At 33.9% G+C, this 17,262-nt stretch overlaps 1 protein-coding gene across 2 annotated transcripts in view; it reads right to left on the reverse strand.

The window, feature by feature from the left end:
• Positions 1-17,262, reverse strand: part of EYS (eyes shut homolog) — a 2,089,174-nt gene that overhangs the window by 1,234,639 nt on the left and 837,273 nt on the right. For both annotated transcript variants that reach the window (XM_033217548.1, XM_033217547.1), the window contains 3 exons: positions 13,409-13,668; positions 3,188-3,284; positions 2,898-3,005 (listed from right to left, as the gene is read on the reverse strand). In XM_033217548.1, the coding sequence (XP_033073439.1) occupies positions 2,898-3,005; positions 3,188-3,284; positions 13,409-13,668 (465 nt within the window). The remainder of the gene's footprint in view (positions 1-2,897; positions 3,006-3,187; positions 3,285-13,408; positions 13,669-17,262) is intronic.

Raw genomic sequence — 17,262 nt, forward strand, 5'->3', positions numbered from 1 at the left:
GGGTAAATAACAAAATCAGGCAAGAGAAAGAAATAAAGGGTATTCAAATAGGAAGAGAGAAAGTCAAGTTATCTCTGTTTGCAAATGGCATGATTATATATTTAGAAAACCCCATCGTCTCAGCCCAAAAACTCCTTAAGCTGATGAGCAACTTCAGCAAAATCTCAGGATACTAAATCAATGCGCAAAAATCACAAACATTCCTATTATAATAGACATTAATAGACAAACATTAATAGAGAACCAAATCAAGAATAAACTCTCATTCATAATTGCTACAAAGAGAATAAAATACCTAGGAATACAACTTACAAGTGATGTGAAGAACCTCTTCAAGGGGAACTATAAACCTCTGCTCAAGGAAATAAGAAAGGAAACACAGAAAAATGAAAAAAAAAAAAAATTCCATGCTCATGGGTAGGAAGAATCAATATGGTGAAAATGGCCACACTGCCCAAAGTAATTTATAGATTCAATGCTATTTCCATCAAGCTACCATTGACTTTCTTCCATTATTGGGAAAAAAAGAAAAGACTTTAAATTTCATATAGAACCAAAAAAGAGCCCGTATACCCAAGACAATCCTAAGCAAAAGATTGAAGCTGGAGGCACCACGCTACCTGACTTCAAGCTATACTACAAGGCTACAGTAACCAAAACAACATGATACTGGTACCAAAACGGATATATAGATCAATGGAACAGAACAGAAGCCTCAGAAATAACGTCACACATCTACAACCATCTGATCTTCGACAAACCTGACAAAAACAAGCCATGGGGAAAGGATTCCCTATGTAATAAATGGTGCTGGGAAAACTGGCTAGCCATATGCAGAACTCTGAAAATGGGCACCTTCCTTACACTTTATACAAAAATTAACCCAAGATGGATTAAAGATTAAAATGTAAGATCTAAAATCATAAAAACTCTAGAAGAAAACCTAGGCAATACTATTCAGGACATAGGCATGGGCAAAGACTTCATGACTAAAACACCAAAAGCAATGGCAACAAAAGTCAAAATTGACAAATGGGATCTAATTAAACTAAAGAGCTTCTGCACAGCAAATTAACAATAATAGTAATAATAATAATAATACATAGATAAATAAATAAATATATAAATCATCAGAGTGAACAGGCAACCTGCAGAATGGGAAAAAAATTTGCAATGTATCCATCTGAGAAATGGCCAATATCCAATATCCATAATCTACAAGAAACTTAAACAAATTTACAAGAAAAAAAATTCCCATCAAAAAGTGGGTGAAGGATATGAACAGACACTTTTCAAAAGAAGACATTTATGCAGCCAACAAACATGAAAAAAAGCTCATCATCACTAGTCATTAGAGAAATACAAATCAAAACCACAATGAGATGCCATCTCATGCAAGTTAGAATGGTGATCATTAAAAAGTCAGGGAACAACAGATGCTGGAGAGTTGATGGAGAAAATGTGGAGAAATAGGAATGCTTTTACACTGTTGGTGGGAGTGTAAATTAGTTCAATCATTGTGGAAGACAGTGTGGTGATTCCTCAAGGATCTAGAACTAGATATACCATTTGAGCCAGCAATCAATTACTGAGTATATACCCAAAGGATTATAAATCATTCTACTACACAGACACATGAACATGTGTGTTTATTGCAGCACTATTCACAATAGCAAAGACTTGGAATGAACCGAAATGCCCATCAATGTTATACTGGATAAAAAAGGAAATGTGGCACATATACACCATGAAATATTATGCAGCTATAAAAAAAAGAATGAGTTAATGTCCTTTGCAGGGACATGGATGAAGCTGGAAACCATCATTCTCAGCAAACTAACACAAGAACAGAAAACCAAACACTGCATGTTCTCACTTATAAGTGGAAGTTGCACAATGAGAACACATGGACATAGGGAGGGGAACATCACACACTGGGGCCTGTTGAGGGACAAGGGGATAGCATTAGGAGAAATACCTAATGTAGTTGACGGGTTGTTGGTTACAGCAAACCAACATGGCATGTGTATACCTATGTAACAAACCTGCACATTCTGCCCATGTATCCCAGAACTTAAAGTAAATAAATACATATATAGGTAGATGCCATAATTAGGCATTTCTAGAAAGGCCAAATTAAACATCTCAAAATGTACATAAAACTGTTAAACTTCATATTATTATAAGAATGCAGGGAGACTACAATAAGATATAACTTTACATACAGCTTAAGATGGAACATTCTGAAAATGCCAATAAAAACATTTATTCCCTGCTAAGAGTACAAAAATTGTATTTTTCAAAAGAAATGAAAAAAATATAGATGTGATTTAGCAAATGTGACCATGTTTACCCAATGGTTCAACAATTCTACTTCTATGTATGTAACCTCGGATATACTAGTACTTGTGTATTTAGAGAAATATTTGAAAACTTTAATATAATTGTAGGTAAGACAAAAGAAGCAAATAGTCCAAATATCTATAATCAGTAGAAACATAAATTTTGGCATATATTTAATATGAAATATCATATAAAAGGTAAAAATGAGTAACAGATACATGCATCAAAGGAATGACAAAATATTATGTTCAGCAACAATTTCCAGAGACTATACATGATATTGTTTTGCTTATATTAACATGGAAACTAAAGAACATTTTGTTCAGGCACACACACAAATGGTACTATAAACTAACAGCAAGAGTTGTAAATAAAAATTTGAGATTTTTGACATAAGTGATTGGATGGGAGAAATGAGGATGTACTGGTACAAGCACAAATGTATCAGTAGTGATCTGCTGCCTTAGTTATATAATGGGCACATGTGTGCTCACTTTATTATTTGCTGAATTATACATATCAAATAATTAATTTAATAAAAAGTAGCTTCTCACCTGTTTGTCAGATCCACACATGTCCCATTATTTTTACAAGGTTCAGAGGAACATTCATTAATTTCAATTTCACACAGAGATCCAGAAAACCCAGGTCTGCAAATACACCTTTTAAATAAAGAATTTAGTAACTCTATTAATATAGATGTATAAAATCAATGCTTCAACTAATTGTAGCATGACAAGTTTTTAATAAGTATAAATGTTGCTTAATTCACCAATTAAAATTCTATACCTATATACATCTAGACACATAAACATGTATCTAGATACTTTTTAGTTTTCTGTACCTGAAATTGTTGACCATATCTTCACAGTCACCATAATCCTGGCAGGAAAGGAAGGGGCACTCTTTCACATCAATTTCACAGTGTTTACCTTCAAATTCTGCAAAGAGTATGAGATGAGTATGGATGAGCAATTCTTGTTAGAGAGTAAAAAAATCAGAATCAGTGATAGTCTAAAGAATACATTCATAATGGAGGTTAAAAAAGGAAAAAGAAAATAATCTCAAGCTTCTCATAAAACTCCATTTCACATAATGTGTGCATAAAAACATACCAGTTTCTAGATTAATCAGTTTAATGAAAGATTCAAGGGAGGAATACTCTACTAAATCCTCTGAGAAGGTAGATATGTTGCTAATGTTGCTGTTGTTTTAAAGTATTTAAATGTTTGAACAAGAAGAACTGAAATGATCTGGAAAGCAAATGAATTAATGTGATGACCAATCTTAAAGTAAAATTGAGCTTCAATGATCAAATTTATTCAAGGCAGTTAGCAGATGAGGCAAATTATTTAATTGCTTTTTATATCTCAGTGATTCAAAGAAAACAAATTATTTTGATTCATAGCTACATAATCAGTCATCCATTTAAACACATGCCAGTTACATTAAAAAAATGAATGTGGAAGAAAATTATACAGGCTGATAAAAGAGGCAGTTGTAATTATTTCAACTCATTTGTGTCAGAAAAAACCTGCATGTAATCACTTTCTACAATACAATGAAATATATTAATATTTATAATAAACAGTTAAACAATTCAATGGTTATATATTGACTAAGTATAATAAAGTATATGCTTAAAACCATTTTTCTTGTTCATATTTTTTCTGTACTAATTCAAACATGTAAGAAATAAGATTTCCCTTTATTTTGCTTTTTCAGTGATATTAGCAAGCACTAAAAAATTCATCCACATTATACAATATTCTAAATGTCAATATGCAATCCGGCTAATTTAGTTTGAGGAACAAAGAGTCATTCAAGTTATTTTAAGGAAACTATTCATTGTTGGCATACACATAGACTGGAAAGGGAACTAAGAAGCATTTAAAGGGAAGCATAGTCTAGCTATCCAAGAATGGCTGTTTTCCTTTCATAGTGTCTGTCCTTTATCCTTCTCATATCACTTTTTCTTCTCTTTCTATCACAAATATCTCAACATGTTCAGTTTCAAATCACTTGTAATGTTGGCATGCAAATGATATAGCACAGTTTTCTTGGTCTCTGTCTATATTATGACATTTCAGCTTCAGCATCAACTGTTCAATGAAAAATTCTCTCGGTATTTTGTCACTCAGATTCCCATGATAGAACATGGAATTGACTGACCTACTTCATCTTTTCATATCATAGCATGCCACAGTCAGTGCCATTCTCTGTGGTGTCTACCATTGAATCAAACTCCAAACCTGCCTCCCGTTGCAATTTAACAGGGGGCTTGGTGTTACACCTTATGAAATCTGGCTGCCTCTTTGGTAGGATATAATATGGAAAACTGAAAGTTACATAATCCAAAAGAAAACAAAAAAGAAAAGTAAACAAAGTACAGATATAACAAATAAAAAACAAATAGCTAGATGGTGTATTTATAGCCACACATATCAAAAATTATATTAAATATGATTTTTAAAAACTCCAATTTGAAGGTAGAAGCAGACTAAATAACAGAAGAAACTATATGATATCTAAAAGAAATTTATTTAAAACATAACAACAATGATAGGTAAACATTTAAAAGATGGAATGATCACCCACTATGAAACACTAATTGTAAGTAAGCTACGGTACTTATGTGACTAGCAGACCAGGTAGTCTTCAGGACAAGCAATATTTTTAATGTGCTTTATTTTTCTTACTCATTTCTCAGAGCCTGCAAATGAATCTCTGAAGTTACACTTTTGTAGTTCGTTCATACACTAGATGTTGTATCCTCAGCATTAGAAACAAAGTTAAAATGAATTACTTCCAAGTTAATACGGCTCTCCTCACTTTAGGTGAGCAAGTTGTAATTGTTCCAACATGCTTCATCATTCTTTAATCACCATTGCTATTTTCTATATTTAGGTTGTAAATGCCACAGTACAGATATAAACAACTTAGATTCTATTTTCAAAAGATGTTTAATTCTTTAAGTATTTGATTGAGGTTAGATTTTTCACAAGTTAAAAATTTTAAAAGTTGAGTGCATTTCACCATTCCTACTTTAAACCTGGTTAGTTTTCTCCAGGAGGCAGGGCATTTTGACACTAAAATGATTCTTAGAAATGTTCTTTTGAGGCAGTGGAACTCAGGGGCACTGACTGGCTATAAAGAAGTATGAGTGAGTCTCCATGATTTCAGCTGTGCTGATGAATTAGAACACTCAAGGCCCAGGACCTTGGGTAGTTCACAGGATAACCTTGTTTCCCGTGATTTTGTCATATTCATTAAATTTGACATTTCTGAGATGGAGTTTTGTTACCAACTAGCAACATATGTCAATGGGTTGAGGAAATGAGATTGCCAAAATGCAGTAGACATTGGGAGAAAAAATAAAGTATATGTGGATTGCATTCAAAATAAAGCAAAGCTTTGCTGAGAGAGCTTATGTTTTACAGATTTTAAGAGTGAAGTGTGCATACAGTCACGTGCTGCATAACAACATTTTGGTCAATGACAGACCACATTTTTAGCGACAATGATATTTAAAGATTATAATGGACCTGTAAATGCAGTAGGGTATTTCATCTAGGTTTGTGTCAGGACACTCTATATTGTTCACACAACAAAATTGCCTAGTGATATGTTTCTCAGGATATATCCCCTTTTTTAAGCAATACATGACTGTATACTTAATCTCAAACTACATATTCTACAATCCTTGGTGTTAGAAGTTGTTATTTATTTCTGTGAAAGGTTCTTGTTTTGAATATATGAAGTTACAGGTAAGAAACTATGCAAAAAGAAAGTTTAGTATTACTAATTTTATGCTGTCCCCCTGTTCTTTATTCCTACTCAGAAGTATTCGGTTGACCCTACTTTGCTAACTACAGTGAGGATCTTCACACGCATTAAAAGTGAAGCGTTCTCAAATGAATACTGTCTTGATCCTTTTCTTACACTGTCTCATCTGTGTATGATAACAAATACATATGAATGGTTAGTAAATGATACTTTTATACTTCTGCCCTTGTTCTTCCAAAATATACAAAATTAAATGTTAAAGCCTACTGCGCAAATATAAGATCTAAATCAATCTGGATTATAGGTATTATTTTTTTTAATTAATTAATATTTTTCCTTTCTAACAAATTCAGCCTTTTTGCAGTTTATGCTCTAGAAGGTAATGTTTGGAACAGAGTACAATAATGAAATTTTCATAAAAAAACATTTTACATAGCATTTTATTGTTCAGGACTATATTTTAACAATCTCCACTTCAGAGCTGGTATTAGTTGGAGTAATTTGAAATGGATGTAAATAGGGAAAAACTAGCATATATCATAGCATGAATTCAAACAAGGTAGTTAAAAATAATATATTTTTAAATAAAAACTCAAACACTTAAAAATGTTTCTCTTTCAAAAGCATTAAATGTATTATTTCTATTTATTCTTAATTAAATAATCTAATTTCTCTGGATTTAAAAGCTTGATAAAAAGAAAACAAAAAACACCTCAGAAGTTTCTCTTAGAATGTCAGATTTTTTAAAAATATTATTTTATTGAAAAATATTTGTATTCAAATATTAACATTTTCTAAAATAATTAATCAATATAAGTAATTCTTCAAATTTAACTTTAAAAACTATGAAATATGAATATATAGAACTAATATTTCCAATAGTCCCTAATAAGATTTTTAACACCTATTTTTAAAGTGAACTTAAAAAAAAGAAAAGCTAATATTTTAGAATGTAATAAATATTTAACATGTTTTGTTTAATTATGTATGTATTTTCTTTAAGGAATTTTCATTTTTTTTTTTTTTTGAGACGGAGTCTCGCTCTGTCGCCCAAACTGGAGTGCAGTGGCTGGATCTCAGCTCACTGCAAGCTCCGCCTTTCAGGTTCATGCCATTCTCCTGCCTCAGCCTCCCGAGCAGCTGGGACTACAGGCGCCCACCACCTCGCCCGGATAGTTTTTTTGTATTTTTTAGTAGAGACGAGGTTTCACCGGGTTAGCCAGGAAGGTCTCGATCTCCTGACCTTGTGATCCACCCGTCTCGGCCTCCCAAAGTGCTGGGATTACAGGCTTGAGCCACCGTGCCCCGCCTAGGAATTTTCTAAATTCAAATTTCTACAGCTATTAACCTTAATAGGTATGTGCTACAACATGTGTACCTGTTTTTAATTGTCAACAGGAGTAATTTCTAATTTATACAAACTATTTTGTCAAATGACACATTTATTTGGTATTTGTACTTGTATACCTTAGGTAATGTAGAATTAACATAATGATAGTATATATACTGGAGTAATAGGCACATTTAAATGCAACTACTTGTCTCCTGTGATACTACAATTCCGTCAAGCTTAGGATCCCAATTGTAAATCAATAGCACATGTAAATGATCTGATTCTGCTTTCACTACAGCTCTTGCAAGGTATCTTTGCCACATTTTAATCCTGTCATTTAAAGAAACGTCTGCTTCTTTCACCTTGAAGACATACAAAGCGGCTGTTTCAGAAACTAAGCTCTTTAGATTAAATTAAGAAGTATTTGATAGGGTAATTTTTTGCCTATAAACTGAGTAATAGAGAAATTCAAAGAAGAAACAAAAAGAACCATTCATAAGAAGACCATTAGAATAAATTATTTAATTCTTGACATATTTCTAGGCTAGACACACACATGCTAACATAATAATTCTACTGTATGCTACAAATACACACACTGTCATGCATTTCATCTGAAGTCCTCTCTATCTTCTTAATCTTCATGTGGTTTTGTGGGTTTTATTATTATTATTATTATTATTATTATTTTGTTAGAGACAAGGTCCTGCTCTGTTGCCCAAGATGAAGTTCTCACTGTAACCTTAAACTCCTGGGTTCTAATGATCCCTCCTGCTTTAGACTCCTGAGCAGTTAGGACTGCAGGCATGAACCACCACACACTGTAAGTTTTTAAAAAATAATTTGTAGAGATAGATATGTTGACCAGGCTGGTCTGGAGCTCTTGGCCTCAAGTAATCCTCCTGCCTTAGTCTCCCAAAGTGCTGGGATTACAAGTGTGAGCTATTGTGCCTGGCCCTCAAGTGATAAAATTTGTATTTTATTTCTACCAGCTTGAAGTTGAAACCGGTTTATTCAACCTTTCCCATTTAAATTAACTCTTTGCCTTCACATTATGTCTTAGCCATTACTCTACTGGCCATAAACAATATAAACAAAAACATTAACTTAGTTAAGAAGTGAGATTTATTGGTAACCCGGCTGAGAGCTGTATCAGGCAGTTCACAAAATTGAAGTAAGAACTGTAAGTTCCTCCAGGATTCCTTCTTTCCCAAACACTTCTATCCTACTATATACAGATCATCTCCACATGAAGAGAACATGGTCTTGACTGTACCAATTGAAAACATCTGGCAGAAAGAGAAGGCCTCTTCTCTCAGCATCAATTCCAAAGAGGGGGTCTGAATGCCAATATTTCAGTCACATGCATGCCCAGACTTAGGTAAACCATAGTTACCAGGGGATGGAATTTACTATGTGTCTTAGCTTGAGTTCTTAAAAAAAAAAAAAAAAAAAAAGGCCGGGGCAATAATTTTCTCACAAGAAGTTTATTTGAGAGGTCATCCCAGATCCCAGGAATTATTGCAAGGGAGTGGAAAATAAAGCAGGGAAGGGTGTGGTTTAATGAGCACATAACTGTTGTGGGCAACTGAGGCTTCATATGCTGGAGACCCTCTTATAAATCATGCAGAACATAACTAAAAGTTGTCAACAGAAATGAGAAAGCAATGTTATGTATCCACAACTTGTCATCCCTTGTGCATATTTCTGGCATAAATGTGGAAGTGATGCAGGATTTTTCTCAGCCCATTTGCCAGACTTGTGGCAAGGGTGCCCCATCTACTGGGTCCACTATGCTCAAGCCTTTGGGGGAGGGAGCACATGAGCCAGTGAGTGCAGGACCTCACTGGCCACTAGTGTGCTTGTGACACTGAAGCCCCAGAGGGGATGTTACAGTGTTCCTTTAGTTCCACCATTCACGGACAGCAGTGTGTTAGCAGTTCAGCTGGTCCCTTGTCTCGTCACATGGGTGGCTGCCCTCTGCCAGGGAGGGCAAAGGGCTGGTTGGACAGCCTTTCTGGGTACCCGTACTCAAGAGGGTCCCAAGCTCTTGTCTGGTGTCCAAGAAGAATGAGGTCATGCAGATGACTGAAGGGTGGTGAAGGTGGAGAATTTTATTGAGTGATGAAAACAGGTCTCAGAGGATAGGGGAGCTTGAGAGGGTATAAGTAGGACAGGTTGTCTTCCTGTACAACCTGAAGGCAGGCTGTCTCTTCCCCAAAGTCAGGCCATCTCATCTTCTACTGACTGAGTCTGGGGTTTTTATAGACACAGGATGGGGAGTGTGCGCTGATTGGTTTGTGAGTATGCAAAAGTTAAAATGAAGACAAGACTCGAAGGTGGGTACAACAGTGAGGAAAACCAAAAGGAAAGGGTAAGTGTATGTAAAATAGGTGAAGGGTGGGGATCAATCAGAGGAAAGCACTGCCAAACAGGAAGACAAGTTCTCAATCTGGTCTGAGGATTTAACTTATAGCTTGGCTTTCAGGCTTTAAACTGTCATTGGCTTGGAGGTGATGTTTCACCAGGTACCTATCCTTATCTGTCTAGGCATTTGATTGCCTCCTGTCACTATCAAAAGCTTTTACAGCATTGTACTTTAATGATTAATTAACTGGTGTGTCTCTCCTTTAAACTTTAAATTCCTGAGGGCATATCTTCACCATGTTTAATTTTTCCAGAACCTATCTCAAGACTTGACACATCATAGGAAATCAATATGTTTGTTGAATCAGTTAATAATATTTTTAAAATTTCTAGAACACTACCAACATGCAGTTACAAGACAGACATGTATTTGTGTACAGAGTACAGTTTATAGAGGCAGAAAAAGTTGGTTACAATAAATTTCTAGGTGTGTAAATTCATTACATACTAAATAATCAAAGCTAACACTATTGAGGTGTCAAAAATAAAACCCATTTGTTTATAGAAATCTTATAAAATGTGCCTTTCTATGTGTTGTTTTTCTGTTGATTAAAGCAATGTTTTTTCTTACATTGTGCCAAACTAATAAGATTTTATATAAAATAAACATATTGAATTATTAGTGTCGCATGCTCTTTTGCCTCCTCATTTACCTGTAGAAAATGTTCACTATTCATAGAGACCCAATTAATCACCTCAGTTCTAGTCAGAAGACGGAAGCATTGCCCTTTATTTATCTCACAAAGCAGGATCACAATAGTTCTGGTGCTTAACTATACTGATAATTTTTTAAGTAGCTTACTTTGCAAAAAGGATTAGATCATTTTTAGTATACATTTCAATCACATTAACCAAAATAGTTTACCTGCTAAGCAAGCAGTTTGACATAAACCCAAAAGTATCAGTTATTCTACTTGCTGGTCCTTCAGAGTGAATTTGAATGTCATTTCTAATATAGTTGTCTAACATATAGTGGCATTGTTACTCTGGCTGAAATTTTATCCATACTCACATTTATCTAGTGAGAAACCCTATAGACTGACTAAAACTGTGAAAACAAATTCAGAAATACCTATGCTGAATCCTTAGCCTAAAGCTTTAAATTTCTACTCTGATGTCCTATTTTAGTCAATTGACAAACACCAACAACTTACAAAGAGATCCAGTGGAGCTTCCAAATCATATCTGTAGATGCTAAGTATTGGAATTCTTTGTAGTTCTAAATGTTGATACTTGTGAGAATTAAATTTGATAAAATATTTTCTTTTAAAAAACAATATACTGGCTTTGACATAGAACCTATTTTAAATAAAGCTGTTAAAGTAACCCAGTCAAAGCTTCTAAAATGATGCAGTCAACTTCTTTTGCATTTTCTGAGGTAGTTTTTAAAAGCAATGTTACAGCCTTTAATTTTTGATCTGCTACAGAACTTAAAACTACTAAAGACACATTATTACAGTAGTCAGATCTGATTTACAGGAACATACTCCACAATTAGGTTTAGAAAAACATAGATGCAAATTCACTAAAAAATGATATGGACTTCAAGTATCTCTTTGTACTGAATCGCAATCACAAAGGAATAAACACATAATTCACTGTGTCCACCTTCCACTCTAGCCAAAGCTCTGATTTGACTTAAGTACAATGATAAAATACTAAGGGGAAATACGATTTCCTTCATTTAATAATAGTGAAATCTAAATTCTCCCCATGACATCTTTGTTAATGTTCAAGGGGACAGCAGATATCATTACTAGTTCAATATATGACTAGAAGGTTTTATAATGTTTCTAAACTTTCTTTCTCTGACCCCATAGCAGGAAAGAAATATCACTATATTTTATAAATTTATTAAATGCACTTATAAATAGCAAATTAATTTTTAAACTATTAAGGTTTGAAAACAACGCCCACTTTGTAGAAAATTATCTCTGGTAAAAACAAAGGAGGTTTACCTAAAGTGAATAAATATACTATGGCCTTCTCAATAAATATATATCTAATATTTATGTTCTGTGATTTTTTTCTATTTTACTTAGCTACTTATATTCTCAGAAATAATAATTTTATTAAGTAAAAAAACTGCTATGTAGTAGAATGTTTAGTAGAATTGTTCTACTAAATAAATTCGCCTCACTGATATTGAATAATTTTCAACAAGTTTCACTCTCAAAGTTTGCTAAAAGGAAAACTATTTACTTGTTGGAATTATGTTCTTCATAATTACTAAATTTGTCTGGGCATCAAATGCTCCCCTTGTATTTTTTCTTCTCTATCTTGTTTTACCTGTCTCATTCTTGAAAACATTCTTTCACATGGTCTATAAAGCCCATGCCATTTTTGCAAAATAAATTATTGATGGTTTTCTAGCTTTTAGTTTTAATCTTTCAGAAGACCCAGAAGTTTCTGTTATGTATACAATTTCAAGGACTTGCCTCAAAATCCTTAAAAAAGATTAGTATCTTAAGAAAATTTTAGAGGATTTGCAAAAACAAATGGGAATAGCTTTGAATTAGATACCTATTTAACTAAAGTCATCTAAGCTGGCTTTTTTGAACAGAAGAGTAAATAAGTGACATCCTTATCATTAAGAGACTCCCTTAAAGGCCAGTGAGAGGGAGGAAAATATGAAACCACAGGTGAATATTAGAAAATAAATTGCAGTTGTGGACCTCCAAACACAATGTGTTTTTTATATTATGCTTATGACATACCTAGTTATTCTGAAAACTGGCCATGTGTTTTGGAGCAGAAGCATTTCCATTGAAAATCATAATTGCTTGTAAGTAACCATCAACACATGAACAGTGAACATGTACCTAAACCACTGTGCATCAATAAGACTTTCTTCACTTGCACATGAAGAGACCCCAATCAAGAAAGTTTAATGATATAAGCAGAGTTATTGGCTGATATGACCCAGAAAGCCAGAAATATCCTGGCTTCAGGATATTTCCTGAATTCAGGAAATATGGTTGGATCCAGGGACTCCAACAGTATTATTTGAACTGTTCATTCTTTCTTGCATAGGATTTCTCTTATGAGACTAAGCAGCCACCAAAGTTATGTGATTGTAAGTAAACAATCTAAGTAGAAAGAAGTAATATTTTGATAGCTCCTGAAGAAAATGTAAACTAAGACATTTCATTACCTTCAATTATACCTATGCCCATCTCTAACTAACTGCTATTGTCATGAACACTGCATGAACAGGATTGTTCAGAAAAGAGAAACTGTTATTAAAGGAGAGACAACTTCTGAAAGAAAAAAAGGGCCAAAAAGCTGTAAAGCTTTACTCTTTTCCCTCTTCCCAAGAGTGAATTCTTACATTAACTCCTTTGGTGTATTTCTCTATTATATTTTTGTAACAGGATTTGAAGTTAGTTACTCCCCTACCCACAATGTGCATAGGGTTTTTCTAACCCATTTGAAGAGGCCATCATCCCATAGGCACAATAAATACACAAACTAATTAAGTAATTATTTAAAACCATTAAAATCCATATCAGTTCTTACCTTCTCTACAAATACAATGCTGCTTTCCATCTACCAAAGCTAAGCATGTTGACTTGTTTCTGCAAGGGTTATTAAGTAGGTCACAAGGGTTATAGCGTTGGTGGCAAAACTGTCCAGTATAAAGAGGTGGGCACAGACACACAAATTGTCCAGGGATGGTAGATTCATGACAAAGACCTCCATTCATGCATGGATCAGAGTCACATTCATTTATTTCTTCACTACAGTTCTGTCCAGTCCATCCAGATGTACACTCACACCTGAAATAAAATATTAAAATTTTAAGAAGTGTGAACTCGTTTTTCAAGTTTATTTTTTGCATTTTTAATTACTCCCTTGAACTAATAGTATGTGGTGCTTTTAAATTTATAACAGGACTAATAAATAATACATAGCTTTAAAATATTTTTGCCTAATTTTCTGTGACAATATAATATATATTACCATAAAACTTACCACATTGGCTGAAATAAGATTTTTTTTTTTTATTTTACTTTTTTTTTTTTTTATTATACTTTAAGTTCTAGGGTACATGTGCATGACGTTTATATCATGTATAACTCCCCAATGCAATCCCTCCCTCCTCCCCCCTCCCCATGATAGGCCCCAGTGTGTGATGTTCCCCTTCCCGAGTCCAAGTGATCTCATTGTTCAGTTTCCACCTATGAGTGAAAACATGCGGTGTTTGGTTTTCTCTTCTTGTGATAGTTTGCTAAGAATGATGGTTTCCAGCTGCATCCATGTCCCTACAAAGGACGCAAACTCATCCTTTTTATGGCTGCATAGTATTCCATGGTGTATATGTGCCACATTTTCTTAATCCAGTCTGTCACAGATGGACATTTGGGTTGATTCCAAGTCTTTGCTATTGTGAATAGTGCCGCAATAAACATACGTGTGCATGTGTCTTTGTAGTAGAGTAATTTATAATCCTTTGGGTATATACCCAGTAGTGGGATGGCTGGGTCATATGGTACATCTAGTTCTAGATCCTTGAGGAATCGCCATACTGTTTTCCATAATGGTTGAACTAGTTTACAATCCCACCAACAGTGTAAAAGTGTTCCTATTTCTCCACATCCTCTCCAACACCTGTTGTTTCCTGATTTCTTAATGATTGCCATTCTAACTGGTGTGAGATGGTATCTCATTGTGGTTTTGATTTGCATTTCTCTGATGGCGAGTGATGATGAGCATTTTTTCATGTGTCTGTTGGCTGTATGGATGTCTTCTTTTGAGAAATGTCTGTTCATATCCTTTGCCCACTTTTTGATGGGGTTGTTTGTTTTTTTCTTGTATATTTGTTTGAGTTCTTTGTAGATTCTGGATATTAGCCCTTTGTCAGATGAGTAGGTTGCAAAAATTTTTTCCCATTCTGTAGGTTGCCTGTTCAGTCTGATGGTAGATTCAAGATGGACTAGAGACTTAAATGTTAGACCTAATACCATAAAAACCCTAGAAGAAAATCTAGGTAGTACCATTCAGGACATAGGCATGGGCAAGGACTTCTTGTCTAAAACACCAAAAGCAATGGCAGCAAAAGCAAAAATTGACACATGGGATCTAATTAAACTAAAGAGCTTTTGCACAGCTAATGAAATAAGATTTTTAAAGCAATAGCAAATTTCTAACATAGGCCTCTGAGATACGTCAGAGAACAATTATTGAGCTAAATTACAAATTGAGCAAAATTTTGCTATGAATTAGTTAATATGAAATAAGTTTTACAGATGACATCATTATTTATAAGTCTTAAATACTGTTTAATTCAGTGTCCTTAGCAATATGTGAAATTCTTGTCATCACCAGAGTATATAACAGGTGTTACTTTATGTTAAGCATCTGTTTTTGGCTTTGTGTGTATTTGTTGAATCATTTGAAATGCATATTTAAAAATATCTTTTCTTTTCTAAAAATTTTAGATTCAAGGCTTACATGGGTAGGTTTGTAACACAGATATATTGCATAATGCTGTAGTTCAGGCTTTTGTTGAACCCATTGCCCAAAGAGTGAACACAGAACCCAATAGGTAGATGTTCAACCCTTACACTTCTCCTTCCCTGCTCACTTTTGGAGTTCTCAGCCTCTATTGTTTCCATCTTTATGTCCATGTGTACCCATTGTTTAGCTTCCATTTGCAAGTGAAAAAATATGGTATTATATTTTCTGTTTCTGTATTAATTCACTAGGGATAATAGCCTCTAGCTGCAACCATATTGCTGCAAATGAAATGATTTAATTCTTTTTATGGTTTTGTAGGATTCCACAGTGTATACACATCTCATTGTCTTTATCCAGTCCACCAATGATAGACAGCTAGGTTGGTTCCACGATTTTGCTCTTGTGTATAGCACTATGATAAACATATGAGTGAAGATGTCTTTTTGGTATAATGACTTCTTTTTATTTGGGTGGATGCTCAGTAGTGGGATTTTTGGGTCAAATGGTAGCTCTATTTTTAGTTCTTTAAGAAATCTCCATAATGCTTTCCATGGGCTGAACTAAATTTGTATTAATATTTGAATAATTTGGGATAATTGAAGGGAAAGCAAAACAAATGAAAAATAAAGCATTTGGAAGTTATCCGTATATCACAGGCTTCTAGCTCAGTCTAGTCCTCCATCCAGTATCTGTCATTATCTTCAAATACCACTTTAGCCAGTCATCATCCTTGAAACTAGGCTAGTCCTTCTCTGAAGAGAAAAATCCTAGCAGGCAGGAGGGGGAAGGTTTTTACACAAACAGTGTCCATTTGAGGGAAATGGAAAGGTTATAGTGAAGCCTGCAGATCGAGAGTAAATGCAAACAGAGAGAGGGGTAGTCCATCAGCTGGGTAAATGGAAATCAATCACAAACTGTAGATGTGTTCAAGGAGAGAATTTGTGTCAATTTGTGGGCAAGGTAGAGTTCCAAATCTTGAGCAACTTTACTATTATGCAAGTTATGAATCACAAAACAAGCACAGGAAATATTAGAACAATTATTTTCATAAAAGTATCTTTACTGATAGATTAGATTTTTAAGATAACTTTAAAAAAAGTCATAGTGCTGAGATCATGTAATCTACTTTATGATACAGAATATCTTACTAAATGGAGGGGAGCAAGGAAGAAGGAAAGAAGGAAGGAAGAAAGAAAAGAGTCACCTAATTTGCAGTTTCAAAGCCCCAGATGTATCAAGGTCCTTTTGTAATTATACATAGGATACCAATATATTGGAGGAGACAATTGAATAAATGACTTGCAACAACATCTGAAATTGAATTCTAAATAGATATAGTTACCATTGAAATAAAAACTAAAATGAATAATTGGCAAAATGGTATTAGGCATAATTGAATAATGAAGTATTTACTAGTTGAATAAGTTTAAATCCAATGTACTGTAAGCCAATTGATTTCACAGCTGTCTAAATTTTGTTTAACTGGTTGTGGGCAGAAAGTAATTGCTATCATGCTAATTGCACATTTCTTTGTGAAGTATGCTTGCACAAGGCAAAATTTATGACTGAAACAATTCATACCTTTATAATATAAAAAATACATACTTAAGGGTAAGTTATTTACTTGGTATTTCTTTTTCTTCTCAAAATCAAAATGCTCTAATTATTTTTGTGACTTTCCATTCTAGTTTACCTGGAGAGTCCTCATTCAATTTGTTGTTCTGATATAGTTTTCAGGGCATACTTTCACTTATAAAAGTTTCTAAGGTGCTATTTTTTTATCTTTATCTCCTATGTCCCATTACTGAAATTGAGTATCCAAAAAAAACCAACTATACTCTCACCTATTTCTAACCCTATAAATTATTTCACTTTGCTCTAAAATTTGCTTGCCACACACTTTAGGAACTCAT

The sequence above is a fragment of the Trachypithecus francoisi genome, unplaced genomic scaffold (genome assembly GCF_009764315.1).
Source record: "Trachypithecus francoisi isolate TF-2019V2 unplaced genomic scaffold, Tfra_2.0 Lachesis_group10, whole genome shotgun sequence".
Classification (NCBI taxonomy): Eukaryota; Metazoa; Chordata; class Mammalia; order Primates; family Cercopithecidae; genus Trachypithecus; species Trachypithecus francoisi.